This window comes from Pinus tabuliformis, chromosome 2_1 (assembly GCF_031772625.1).
Source record: "Pinus tabuliformis cultivar Carrire ecotype Pingquan chromosome 2_1, CPIR1, whole genome shotgun sequence".
NCBI classification, from domain to species: Eukaryota; Viridiplantae; Streptophyta; class Pinopsida; order Pinales; family Pinaceae; genus Pinus; species Pinus tabuliformis.
Genome location: NC_142299.1, coordinates 276589136 through 276604521, shown reverse-complemented (window position 1 = coordinate 276604521; position 15386 = coordinate 276589136). Strand labels below are relative to the sequence as shown.

Below are 15386 nucleotides of genomic sequence, written 5' to 3'. Positions count from 1 at the left end.
GATCTTCTTGAGCTTGCAACTTTTTTCTGCCTCTTTGATATGAACAACCTTCCTCTTACACTTGTCGCATGCAGGTGTGCTACCTTCTACTGCTGTTGATGGTGCTGCTCAGTGTGATACATAGAAACTTGATCAACAACATCCCAAATTGTGCTCTGAATGGTGTCTTCGACTCTTCTCTCCTGGAATCCATTGTACCTATGCTGCTGAGAGGCAGATGAACATCTCTGATATTTGGAGACAAAACAACACTCATGACAAGCAATCTGTCAGTCAAAACGAAAAAAAACTGGAGGATTGACATGCAACATACTTGTGTGGTTGTCTGTGAAGATTGTGAAATTTTCACCGGGGCGCTGGAGACTGACTGCCAAAACTACGCAAGGAATAGTGCATGTTGTTGGGAGGATGACTCACTACTGAAAATACACAATGCACGATCCAGCCTAGCTTGCTGAGGACTAAAATTACGCAATGCGAAATTTCAGTCAGCACTGACATGTAACCAACAAACTGTATTTCATAGTTTCCAAGGCCAGCAAGACACTGCCTCCAAGAATTGATAAATGCAAGCCTGGAGGTTAGTGTTGGGCCAGACTTGCACAAATTTTTGGGGAAGGTAGAGCCTTCACACACGGAAATGCACAGTGCTAGCTGGGTAGGACAAGGTCCAGGCAAGGGCAACCTAGACCCAATGACAGGCGACTAAAAGCATAAGAAGTCTGAATGCATGGCGATACTAAATGTAAACAAGAGTGAATGATCATCGATGCAAATAGGAAGTGTAGGATTTAGAAAATGAGAAAGCATGCATGTGTGTGAAGCAAGTCGCCGCAACAATGACTATGAGTGCAAAAACACTATCATGCATGCGACAACAGTGAGATGCGATCGAAAACTAAAAGGATGCTTCTACAAGATAACATACATCAAAAATGAAAACAAGCACTCACTAAAATCTAAATGAAAACACTCACACAAGATTAATCACAAAAAGTGGCAAAAACGCAACGTAAGACATGCAAAGTGGGCTTACCCTAAAACAATTGAGCTGAATGTGCTGACGACTCCGAGATGCAATTAGGGATGTTAGAGCTACAAGATCAATGTGATGAATGAGATCTACAAAGTCTAGTTCGTATCTTTTGATAAAATCGAGGTTATGACGTGCATGCCACAAGTTTAGGAAAAGTGACAGTTGGCGGGAGGTTTCTGAAATGATCCTTGCATGTAACCTTCAAATGCTAAAAATAGATACCTAAATCTAGGGATGCCTTTATATGTTTCCTTGGGAAAAGGAGTCCATGCATGCAAATCTGTTTTTCTCGGTCCCAAAGGGAACTAGTCAACTTGAAGGCACAGGGATCCGTCTACGAGCCAGGGAGATGGATTTCCACAGTTTCTAGGCTGAGAAGGGATGGTTGTCCTATAGGGATTGTGTAATTTCTAGGTGGAACAGGTGACTGTGTCCGAGGACTACATAATTTATTGGCTGAGCAATTGTCCTGGGTCAGACTACACAATTTTCTCAAGGAAGCCTATCTACTGCATTGTGCAATTTCTAAGCCCAACAGGCTGCCTAGCTGATTTTGAAATTTTCGTTAGCTATTAGACTAGCTGTGCCAAAGGGATTGCACAATTTCTAGGAGTAGCAGTTAACTACTACCCAGAATTGTGTAATTTTTGGGTTGAGCCGCTGTCCTGGGATGAATTGTGCAACTCTCAAGCCCGGCTAGGTGTCTAGCTGGGTTTGCATAATTTATGGAGGGAAGGCTAGTTCCCCTCCATAATTGTGTAATTCCCAGAGGGAACTTATCAACCAAAATTTGAAACTAAGTATGGAAAGTAGCCTGTGAAGGATGTGGAATAAACTTGCATGCACATGCCAACAAGACTTTGTGAAACAATTAAAGCTAATGTGTTTGATAGTGCAATACATGCTGTTGAGGATGGTCAGTAGGGAGGCTCCAAAACAAAGCTAAGGAAAAAATTTGGAGGGTGCTTGTAGTCGCTACAACACTTGGCAACACAATGGTAGAGTGCCATCTCTCTAAATGGACCTTGTTCGTGAAAAACAATTCTAACACCTCTAGAAGTATTGCTCAGTTCTCTTTTCATCTTGATTTTCACACTTTATTGGTTGTAAGATGTATCATCAGCCAAGCTCTTGGTTGATTGACACACATTCTAAGCCAAGCCAACGTAGGTGTTTTGATTGGGGATGAGGGGTATGTTGGTGCACAAGCATATTGGTCGTTAGATTTTAAGTTTCATTTCTAGTGTTGCTCCACTGCCAGCAGGCCTAGACAATACCCCGACGGATTCATTCACGAACACAAGCATCGCTCCACTTTCAGCAAGCCTCGTTAGTAGCTTGATAGAGTTACTTTTATCACCTCTCTGCGTAGGAAGCATTTATCTTCTTTTGCCTTAATAATTTTTCATTTCTTTCTAATTTTTTTCACATTTTCACATTTTTATTTTATTTTTTCATAACTATGCATAACACTTATTCATTTCAGAGGTAGAAGAGGGATCCCAACTTATTGAGAGTAGAAGAGGTTTTTCCTTCAGAGAGGTAGTTTATATATACCCCTGACGTGCTTGTTAAGGTTTTCCCACTCACCTTACTCTACTTGACTGAGCTGACAAGGCTTAACCCAAAAACAACCGACTAGAGTAGGTGATACTAGTTCGCATGAAAGTGTTGTTTTTTCACCAAGGTTCACTTCAAAAATTAGGTATTTTCCATTGATTTATCATTGACTGAAATTAATAAGTTCTCCATGAGAGAGTGGACAACAAATAACCAAATTTTAATAGTTGTACAAGTCCTCTTGTACTTTACTCAGGCTTGTTTCAAGAGTTGCACACGGGCCATGCGAAACTAACCTACGACCAAAAACACAAAAACAAAACAAAATTCAAAGAAAGAAGTAGAAGAATACATGTATGTAAAGAAAGTAAGCAAACAAGCAAGCAAGTAAGCAAACACACAAAGAAAGAAGCAAACATGCATGCAAGAAAACAACTCAAAGAAACAACTACTCCTACTCATAAGCTAAAAGTACATGGGTTGTCTCATGTGAAGTGATACTTCCAATGCAACCACCGACACATTGGTTGACCCGTGTTGGTGAAGTCATGGTTTGCAAAAGTCGTAGTTGCACAAACCACCAAGCATGAAAGATATAACAATGAAGACGTACACACTTTGAGATTACAAGCATCCACAAAACAAGAGTGAAAGCACATGACATGCACTCTATGGACTTGCCATGGTGGTGTCCTACACTCAATGCAGATGTTAAGTGTATGCATTCTATTGACTGTGACATACAAGAAATTGTGAGAAAGGTAGACCACTTATGTTGTGCAAGTGTGCTTGTTGTGTAATATTCCTTCAATGCATGAGTGATGGGATCATGTAGTTCGAGTGGAGGAAGTAAAATCTGAGTGTTAGATTGATCTTGAATGAAAAGAAAAGTGTGATGAAGAGCCTTGCATGTTATAACAGTTTCCTGATCAGAAGTGAAGCCAACCTCAGGACAGCGAGGGCCTCACATAACCACCATCTCGGGCTGATGTGCCTCGACAGTCTGCGGTGTTTTGACTTTGTCAACATATATATCATCATAGACCAGTGGCTTAAATGGGTTAACAACGAGTGAATGAACATCGCGATCATATGATTAAGTAAAGAGACCATAACAACCAATATCATAAAATCAAGGATGTTCATTGTCATACTTATGATTTGATGAATCATGTAGAGGGGTAGATGAGAAGAAATCATGTTCACCCTCTATGTTTTCAAAAATGACAGATGACAGAATGGACGAATTTTCTGAGGAAGATGTGTTATCTTCGCAATTTTAATGACAGACTGACATCTGATGTGTCCTATGAATGATTGGAATTAGAGACATTCATAAATGAGTTTTCACAGGGGAAATCAGCTGTGGCAGAATCATAAGGGATATCAGGGTAAAGCAGATGAGGCATGGTTGGAAGGGATTCATCCTTCACCGTGATTTATTCTTTATATTCGTCCACATACTCATCATGAATGATGGTTCAGGTTGGTTGCACAACACTAACTCCATCAACAACTTGATCCTCATTCACAACAGGTCAGGAGTCCGGAATGGAAGAACGCAAGACAACACAATCCAGAGGATCAACAAATTGAGGTGATAGAGGTTGAGGGAATAAATCCACATGACAATGAATAGGCTTGCAAGCCAAATATTTGCAGATATCAAGAGCAGGTGGGGTGGGAGGATGTGACATGTTCAATAGATGTGTGTGCATAATCTCCCACAACAATATGCGGTGGTGGAGCTGCTTAATGAGGTGAAGGTGGACAATCACTTGTGGCAGCAACTGTGCCTGCATGTGATTGCAAAAATCCATCAATGAAGTGTTTTGGGTGGGGTTTAGATGATTTCAAGAATTGCGGATTTTTAGATATGTGAAGAAGATTCTCAAATATTCCATCGAGAAATTCCCAATCAATTTCATCTTCAGGAAATCGGTATGTAATATTAAAAAAACGTGTGTGAAACTATTCAACGGATTCATCAGGCACTTTTCGTAATTCCATAATTTCTTTGTTGAGTGCTTTACAGTCTAAGTGATTGAAGGCATGGTCTATCTCTGTGACCAGATGAGAGAGAGAATGAATATATTTTTTAGGTGGGATGGCACACCAGCGCATGGGGTGCCCTCAAAGCGTGTAGACGAACAACACGTAGGTCATGTATTCTTCGAAGATTCTATGTCTTGCGCATGAGCCTGCAATTCCGACCACGTGCCTAACCAAGGCTATGTGGCCTCCACCATCGTATGTTTTATGTGACAAGTTATTCGAGAGTTTTTTCGAGATAACGAAGTCATTTACATAAGACATACAATTCAGAAGAGAAACTCTGTAGTTAGTCATGATAGATATGCGGAGATTAAAAAACATATTATGAGGACTCATCTTTTCATCTGGACCTCCTTCTAGCACCAAAATGTTGATGGTACTGGACCTGCCAACATGTCAGGGGATCTCCCAAGTAAGAAGTCCCAACTAGACCTCAGATTTTTTGGTGTAGGAATCCCAACAGTGGGTCATACCATATCACCTAGACCACAATTTCCAACAGAGGCAAGTAAGATGTCCCTTTTGGTACCAAGGGTGTGACATTTGTAGCAAGTCAAGGAAGGTGCACGAGTGGTTCTAACACACGAAGGGTGAGGTGAGTGCGCCCCTTGGAAACTTGTGAAAGCACGAAGTTAAGAAGGGAACACATGAGCAAAGATGCATCACAACATGGAAGGAAAGTAGGATAACAATCCAAAGTGATTAAACCAACAACACATTTCAGTAAGATTCCTACATACATATACTGAAAATAGCTACACATGCATGCATAAGAAAACATACACATATATAATTTAGAGTAAACAAGATAGCTATAATACAATACGACATATGCATGAAACATGTTGGCTCTATTACACTAAGAAGTCAAAGTTCCAGTTATACAATATAACCATGACCAAGCACTAGTTCTGACAACGGAATGTTAGAGTCACTTCCACCTACTCCTCCAAAGAGATATACTAGCTATGCACAGTGCTGAAGCCAAGGCTTGTTACAATTCTGTCCAAGATTTCTCTAAGATACTCCTATCAGAAGTTGGGCTGACCAAAAGAATTTACAATGAGTTATGAGGTACTATAAATAGGAGAGGGTGGGGTGACCCTTAACATTCCCCTTTGTGACTGTTCATCTACCCTTATGACTCTTCAACTACTCTATGACTATTACATTCAACTATGACACTTGACCTTCCACTTGACAAGACATTACATACAATCTGCACCTGTGCTGATGTGAGACAAAATGGCTTGAGAAATCCATGCAATACTTCACTAATACTCAGATTGTTGTGGTCAGACCAACTCTTCAACATCCTCGTTATGGTTGATAGTGGCAAACTGATGCCAAGCTTGGTCATCCGTGATGGTCTCCATGCGCTCAATGGTGACATCTTGTTGAAAGTGAACTCTTGCCTCCGTTGCATCTGGGTACATTGATATGGCTCCTCTGTCAAACATGTTTGATAATATGTGCGTCACTATCGTGAGTGCAGCTAGACTAGAAACGTACTGATGCATAGTGTCTGTGTTGATCTCCAAGTGTGTGTTGGTGACCATGTAGATTAACTTGTCAACATACATTTTCAGCTCCACTCGGACTTGCTTGTTTTCTTCACCTCAGTGAGTGTACCAAAAGGGTGGGATAACATGTGTGTGCATAATGACATCCATGCTCCTAAATACCCTTGCATGTGATCAACATCACTTCTCACACTGTCTTCTCCATGCCAATTGCTGGATGGGTCCATAATGTGTATGGGCTTAGTTTCATCGGTCTGTGTATGTTGCGCCTCTTATTGTGCCTGTTCCCACTGCAACTCCTTCTCTTATCTGTGCACCTCATGTTTTTCGTTCAGTTGTCACTTAAAAACCTACAACTCCTTCTCCATTTCTCTCTCTTTTCCTTTGTGCGATCCTCTTGTCGAGTGGTCACCTCATAGTCTCAGTCTCCAAAGTTTCTTTCATCACAAGTGGATCTGCTTGAGCTAGCAACTTTGTTCCGCCTCTGTGCTGTTAAAAACCTTCCTCTTACACTTGTCGCATGCAGATTTGCTACCTTCTATTACTGCTGATCGTTCTACTCGGTATGGCATTGCCACCATTTCATCTTGATAGCCTTGTCCATGAACAACTTGATGTCTTCATAGATAGGCAAGTTCATATACACATGATCGATTACATCCCCAGTTGTGCTCCGAACGGTGTCTTCGACTTTGCTCTCCTGGAATCCATTGTAATTGTACTACTCAGAGGCAGATGAACACCTGTGATACCTAGAGAAATAACAACACTCATGGTAAGAAAATTGTCGGTCGAAAACCAAAACAAACTAGAGGATTGACATGCAACATACTTATGTGGTTGTCTGTGAAGATTGCGCAATTTTCACCAGGAGGCTGGAGACTAAGTACCAAAATTGTGCAAGGCATAGTCCGAGCTATCAGGAGGTTGACTAATTGTTGGAATATGCATTTTCTGGGGCCAACACGACACTGGCTCTAAGAATTGTGCAATGAATGCCTAGAGGTTGGTGCTAGGCTAGAGTTGTGCAATTTTTGGGGGGAAAGTAAAGCCTTCGTTTCTGGAAATGCGCAATGCTAGTTGGGTAGGACAAGGTCCGGGCCAAGGTAGCCTAGACCCGATGATGGGCGACTGAAAACATGAGAAGTATGAATGCATGGTGATACTGAGTTTAAACAAGAGTGAATGGTCATCCATGAAAACAACAAGTGTAGGATTCAAAAAATGGGAAAGCATCCATGTGTGTGAAGCAAGTCGCCGCAATAACAACTGTCAGTGCAAAAAAAGTGTCATGCATGTGACAACAATAAGATGCGAATGAAAAAGGAAATGATGCTTCTAAAAGCTAACATACATCAAAACTACAGCAAGCACTCACTGAAATCAATCAGACAACACTCACGCAAGTAGAAACACAAAAAGCGACATAAACACAGTGCAAGACATGCAAAGCGAGCTTACCCCGAAACAACTGAACTGAATGTGCCAACAACTCCTAGATGTGATGTGGGATGTCAGAACTACAAGATCGATGTGCAAAATGAGCTATACAGTGTCTGTTTTGTATGTTTTGATAAAATCGATGTTATGACACGCATGCCACAAATCTAGGAAAAACGACACTTGGCAAGAGGTTTCTGAAATGATCTTTTTATGTAACCTCTAGCTAACAAAAACAGATCCCTAAAACTAGGGATGTCTTTGCATGGTGCCTTGGGAAAAATATTCCATGCATGAAAATCAGGTTTGCTCAGTCCCGGAGGGAACCGGTCAACTTGAAGGCACATGCATTGGTCTGTGAGCTAGGGAGAGGGATTTGCACAGTTTATGGGTTGAGAAAAGATGGTTGTCCTAGAGGTATTGCGCAATTTTTAGGAGGAACATGTGACTGTCTCCTAGGATTTCACAATTTGTGGGCTGAGAAGCTGTCTTGGGTCAGACTGCGCAATTTTCAGAAGGAAGCCTCTCTGACTATATTGCATAATTTCTGAGCCCAACAGGGTACCTCGTTGATTTGCACAATTTGCTATCCCAAAGGGATTGCACAATTTCTGGGAGTAGTAGGTGACTACTGTCGAGAATTACATGATTTTTGGGCTGAGAAACCTTCCTCGGATGAATTGCGAAATTTTTGAGAGGAATACTGTCACAAATAATTCGCAATTCTGGAGCCCATCTGGGTTTGCACAATTTCCACAGTGAAGATTGGTTCCCCTGCATAATTGTGTAATTCCTAGAGGGAGTTTCTCAACTAGCAACTGACACTAAGTCTGGAAAGCATCCTGTGAAGGAGGTGGAACAAACTTGCATGCACGGGCTAACAAGACTTTATGAAACAACTGAACTTGATGTACGTGACAATGAAAGACATGCTTCAAAGGATGGTCGGTAGGGAGGCTCCAAAATGAAGCTAAGGAAAAATTTTGGACGGTGCTTGTAGCCACTACAACATAAAATAAAGTCCAATAGTTATAAAAACAAATATTGAGACTCACTAGTTAAGAGAATGGAAAAAAGACTTTTGGGCTAGTATCACAGGTGGCTTACGAAGGGGGGCAAGTTGACACTGCTGAAATCAATACTACAAAGCATATCAGTCTACTGGATGCAGCTATTCATACTATTGAGGGAGGTTTTGCATAGGTTAGAAATTATCATGGAAAACTTCTTGTGGTCAGGCAACAAACAAATGAGAAAGCTCCACTTGGTAAGATGGCCAATTCTGGCAAGGACAATCGAGGAGGGTGGTTGGGGCATATTAGATATGGGCTCTTTCAACAAATCGCTAGTAATAAAGAACATGTGGAGGGTGTTGACTAGTTCAAGCCTTTGGTCTGCCATCATGAGAGAAAAATATATGTGTGGTCTAACACTTTCTTCTTGGATTAGTAATGGAGCCAAAAATCTTGACAAATAAGTTGGCTATTTGGGGCAGCATGAGGAAAAATTGGTACTGGTTTTTTATTCATGAGATGGGAAGTTGGAAATGGAACCCAAATTGAGGTGGGACTAGATGCCCTGAAGGGGATGATAGGGAACCATTCCTTATCGTTTCATTTACTGGAAATCATCCACCAAAAGGGAATTTATACTCTCCATCAGTGTATCGATGATCAGAGCAATAGATTTGCATTACAAGGGTGGTAATCAAAGATATGTTTGAAATTGATGGGCCATATGCTGGAAATTGATGGGCCATATGCAGCAGAATGGGACCAATATCTACTTCAAATTAGACAAGTAGGTATTGTGATCACCACTGGGGAGGATCGTATGGTATGGGATGGAACTTTTATGAAGGGGCAACCACAGGTAAAGGAAATTTATCGTAGAATCCCCAGGTATGAGAAGGTGATTGATGAAAACATTTGGTTTCAAGTAACCTAGAAAGGGGATTTGCCAAACAAATTAAAGGTATTTAGTTGGTTGGTACTTAATGACTAGATACTGACATGGTATAATTTACAAAAACAGGGTTTTGTTTGCCCGAGCTTTTGCATTCTATGCCAAAATGAATCGGAGGATGTGGAACACTTATTCCTATTATGTACACATGCCCTCGCTATCTAGAAAGGAGTTATTGGTAAATATAATCTCCCCTATCGAAGTTATATTACAGTGAGATCTTGTTTACTTTATTGGTACAAGAACCACAATAAATATCATTTTCTCCCAATCTATATTTTCTGGTCGATTTGGAGAAGCAAGAATGCAAGATTATTTGAACAGAAAACAATTTTTGTACATAGGGACATCATTAACAATGGCATTTTTCAATGAGGTTGACCATATAAAAAGAAAGGTGAAACATAGATAGGTCAAATCCAAAAATATATGGAGGGTTTTCCTAGTGGGTTTCTTTGATGGTGCCTGCAAGAAGAGGAAATGTGGATATGGGGTTTTCATTAAAATCAGACCAATTTTCTACTATCATTTCTAGTGATTATTGCGTTATGGGTGTGTTATTTGTTGCAAAGTGGTTGGGAATTGAGAAACTACAAGTATATGGAGATGGAAAAAACATCATCGATTGGCTCAAGGATCACAATGTTTTCAAATCGCATATAGTAAATTACTTCCATCACATCCATTTTGAACATTTATTCAGGGAACAAAATACAACGACTGACCTCCTATGCAAAAGAGGTTTGAAGGTGGAACCTAGTAAGATCTTATATGCAGTTTTTGAAAACCATGTTAAGATCAGGGAAGACTACATAAATTTCTGTGAAATTACAAGCTTTGATCATTTCCCGTAGATGTCATGTCATGGACAAGTTTTTTTGTAATATATTTTTTTGAAGTACTCTATTTATTTAGACTAGCATATGAGGAGTTAATTTATAAACTTTTGATTGGAAAGTATACTTGGAAAAAAGGGCCATATACCATAAAACTGGGAAACATATACCATAAAACCTGGTAAAAGTCGAGTAGCACAGAAGAGAATGGTACAAAAGGATTTGGTTTATTTTGTAGAATTATATTTTTGTAAATGAATGGGTAGAGAACAACCCATCTACCATAATACTGGGAGACTATGAGAATAATGGTAAAAATAGTAGCAGAAGATAATGGTACAGGAAGAATTGGTTTATTTTGTAGAATTATATTTTTGTAAATGAGATGGGTAGAGAACAACAAAAATACTAAAATACATGATATTTGTACCTCCTCGGAAATGAAATGTTTTTCTCTACTCGAAAAAAATAAACCTAATATTAATCAGAATTTTCATGTAACATTTTATTTCGAAGAAATACTGGCGAGAAAGTTTCTCATAATCTTAATTACCAGATTCTACGAACTTTCAAATTAAAATTCTAAAAACTTTCAAATTAAAAATGGCTATAAACAAGCTTGGTTTGAAAAATAAAATAACAGTAACAATAATAAAATTAACTTGAAAAAAAACTCGACTGGATTATTATATTTTTTTGCCGGATTATTAACATAGTTATAAGTTCCACTTTCACTGGGCGCTCCTTCATCATTCTATTTCCGTTTATAGGAAGCCAAATAAATTCTCGGTACATTAAAAATCCGTGTACAGGAATAAAGCCAAATAAATTCTAATACACTCTTAGGTTTCGTACATTAAAAAAAAACGCCACTGTTTACTTTGTAGTCTCATTCATTCACTTAAAATTCCTGTCATTCATGCCTCCTTTACAAATTGCTCCATTCCGTTCCTCCAGTAAATTTGTTTAGAAGAACCTGCAGCATATTTGGCCTTGGTTATTCCTCATGTAATGCTTTTGTTTGGAAATTTCTTCCGCTCATTTCTACGCACAACCTTTGCTTACCTGGTATTGAAGATTTTCGTGGGGGGCTGGCTAAGATGTACCCCGGTCAAGCATTTCTTGGTATTGCCGAAAAGACATCTGATTCTGCAACCTCAATTGTTCGTAGAATTTAGCTATGAATTCTTCGGCTTGCCTGTCCACCTCATGCTCGTTATTTTTTTCATCGGATGGGTTCGACGTCCTTCGAGACGGAGGAGATAAGTGGCGGCTTAGTTTCTCGAGGGAAGGCATATCACTATGTTCAAGGAAATTCTTGCTGAAGGTTTCGCTGTCGTAGTGCAACAGGGGAAGGACAAAAGCAGTGGGCTCTTCCCTGTCATCTTCATCTGGATGCGGACGAATGCATGAACAGTGCAGAATATTTTTGGGAAGGTGGTGACGTTTTCTCTTGCCTATCTGTAAGGGAACGGGATTTGCTGGGCTGTTGCTGCAGGAGAATTCATATTCGTGGAGCCCAAAACCTTCATCGATTTTGCCTCTGGAATGTTGGAATACTAGATTCCTCAGGCTTCTTGCACAGACTTTCCCTCTCTTCATCAAATAATGCATGCCAATGAGCATCTTGCGTTTGGAGATGAGCCCTTTTCTCATCATAAAGAAGGCAACTCGTAAAACGTTCCAAAGACGCTCTGCTGAAACGTTATCTACACCAGAATGGACCTCCATTTTTTTAACTTTTTTTGATCAAACCACACAAGGTGTAGCAATAATATAAACACACACACAAAATGAATTCGATCGATGCGGATCAGAAACAACAATATCAAACATACAGAACCTGGGAGGAAGAAATATGAAGAAATCTGACCACTTCTGGACTGACTTGCAGCGTCTGTGAGGTATGAAACCTCGCCGACCAGGCCTATGAGAGAGAGGGTTTTGAATGATAATCCATTTTGTATTTAATAGTGAGGGGATGAAATACTTGCAGAGCAAGTCATGGGTAAGTGGCGCGTAGAGTACCGAGCAAGCAGGTGTTCCAGGAAAATTTAACTCGAAGATTCATCCTGAAAAGTATGAAAGTTGCGGCTGTTTCCTGAAATCATGCACCCTCCACAAAACGCGTGATAAGGGCTGTCTCCTGACAGGAACCTTTTCTGAAAGAACGTTTTTAAATTTCCCGGAAAATTCGACGCAAAGTCCAAGCAGCCAAACATTGAGTGCAATTGAAACATAGCCTCGTGATGCGAAATCATTAGAATCGTAAAACATAGCGTGAACGACATTGACATCTCACAGTTAGATCGTGCACAATTCGAGGGTTTATAACGATTTAAATTTTCCTCAAAAATTACCCCAGATTCCATACAACAGAAAACATATTTTAGGATTGAAATATCACATCATTTTGCGAAATTATTGTTGTAATCATAGCATATGATGTGGACTACCACGGTATCTTACAACTCGAGGCTGTTAGTGTCGGGATTTAGCATGCTATCGACCCACTATTTTTATATCCGAAATTTGTAATGGAATTTCTTTAATAATAAAAAATATTGTAGCTGAATTTTAAATGGTAAAAGGATTATTAAATTTAATAGGAATCCTAGATTTTAAGGTGTAATGGAAATTTTATTGGATAATAATTTTTTTATTTTTTTAATTAAATTTATGTAATTAAAAATGTCTAGTCTAATTTATAGATGAAATAGAATTTTTCACCAGAATAAGGTGAAACAATTTAACGAAAAAATGTGATTAAAGAAAAATGTGATTTTCTATTCTTTAAAATGTATTTTTGAATGCACAAATGGATAGATGAAATAAAATTTTTCATCGTGAAACAATTTAAGGAAAAATGTGATTAAAGAAAAAAATGTGGTTTTCTATTCTTTAAAATGCATTTTTGAATGCATAAATGGATTCAACGCCGTGAAAAACCCTAGGAACACTCAAATTCTACAGAAGTTTTGTCGTGAAAAGGACCATTACTACACCAATTATTGTATTCACACATTGCAATATTGATGTTTTTCTTCTTTCTTATATATATATATATATATATATATATATATATATATATATATATATATATAAGTTAGATAAGTAGAAGGTTATTGTTGGCTTTTGGTTAGCTAGTAAAGAAACCACACTATCGGTAGAGTAATAAATATTTTAACAAAAATTAATTTATGTCCAACATTAAACAAGAGTAAGTAGAGTTCTTGAGTAAGCACTTAAAAATCTAACATGACAGAGAAAAACGAAAAAGCCAATAGTTTCCCATACATCCTAAAAGCTAGAAAAAGATAGAGGGATCCCACCTCAAGGAGAGAAACATCATCTTTGTTCTTGACACTTGACTAGCATTTGATGCCAAGACCTCAATATGCTTCAACTTGTTCCCGATAGCCTTTATTTGTAGTTTCATTTCATCTAGCATTAACTATATGTCATTTTAGGATCATTTCAATCTAGGAGAACCTTAGCAAGGAGGGTCTTCATTTGCAAATAAAGGTGACATGATGTATATTGATATTTGTGGCCCTTGGTGTGCCTAGTGTTTAGAACCAAAACCACTACTTCAATAAATACATCATAGTTTGAGTGACATTCTTGTTGTTGAGCCACCTCTTCCTTGTATTATCTAAGCTCTTGTGGTATCTCTGCTGAATTTTGATTATAAAATAACCATACTAATGATTCAACTCTATATTTTGTGCATAAAGTACCTTTAGAACCATAACCTCAAATATCTCACTTGATACCTAGTCATAGTTATAATACGGAGGGGATTGAGTTGAGAAAGAAAATAGTGATAAAAAAAACCTTACCAAGAACTAGCATTAGAGCCAATCTAGTAACCCGAAGATGAGAACGAAACATCTTTTCTACCCTAGTAAAAAAAGAGTAGGGAAAGGAATAAGTGGAAAAAAATCTTTGTAGAAAAAGGATAAGAAATGGCGGAAGTATCCATCATTATATAAAGTAGAAGAGAGCCAAGTACCATGTAGGAATAATTAGGAGCCGAGATGAGGCAATGGGAACACAAGGGAGTGAGGTCACCCAATTTAATTTCCATCAAAATCAAAACTAGATGGAAAAGAACACATGGTTGCAAGTGAGTGAGGGGTGGCATGACATGTAGAGCTCATTCATTTACTAGGCTGACAGTAGCTACGTCCTCCCCCCACCTTGTTCTCCCCTTATGATCCCTTATAGGGAGTGGTTCCTTATTATAACGATGTCGCAATTTGTAAACTATTCATATTTTTTGGCAATGCTTTAAAACATGCTTAACATAATTGTTTTCTTTTGTTTCACTAGTAAAATTAACGAGTTATGTAAGCTATTTATAGATTTATCTCGAATTGAGTAATTATGACTTACTTCTCTATACATATGTTAATATATCATCAGATTGCACCACTTCTTGTATTTGTGATTTCTTTCAAATCAAAAATAAATATTCCTCTCAAATTTTTATTTGTCCATATCCATATATCCATTATTGCTTGATGAAAACAAATTGACAAAGTTCCATAATGTTTCTAATATTTTACCCAATTATGAATTTACCAAAATTTTTAGATCAATGGGAACTATAACTTTCTCTATCACCAAAATTAACAACTAAGGATTTACTTTTATAATATTAGATGACTCCATCATCTATCCCTTAGTGTTCTAGGTGGCTCTAGAAAGGCTCAGAAGTCAAAGGTGGCCTTAGAAAAGCTTAAAACTCAAACTCTTCGGATTTTTTCAAAACTAATACTAGATCGAACATCTCATCATCCTGATTCCAATGACACAAATGCCACTCAAATTTGAGTTCGTATGCTAAAGATATTCGTATTTAAAGTTTTGGTTAACTAGGCCCACTAGCTAGATTTGGCAAAGCGCAAACTAAGTTTGGAGTACAACTAAAATTGGCAGACTTGCAAAATTTTTCAGAATCCACCA

General features: G+C 38.5%; 1 protein-coding gene across 1 annotated transcript; it reads right to left on the bottom strand.

The window, feature by feature from the left end:
- Positions 1-11510: 11510 nt before the first annotated feature.
- LOC149199847 (uncharacterized) lies at positions 11511-12146 on the bottom strand. The gene has a single exon (XM_089400737.1). The coding sequence runs from the start codon at positions 12144-12146 to the stop codon at positions 11511-11513; it is 636 nt and encodes a 211-aa protein (XP_089256863.1).
- Between the last annotated feature and the right edge of the window lie 3240 nt (positions 12147-15386).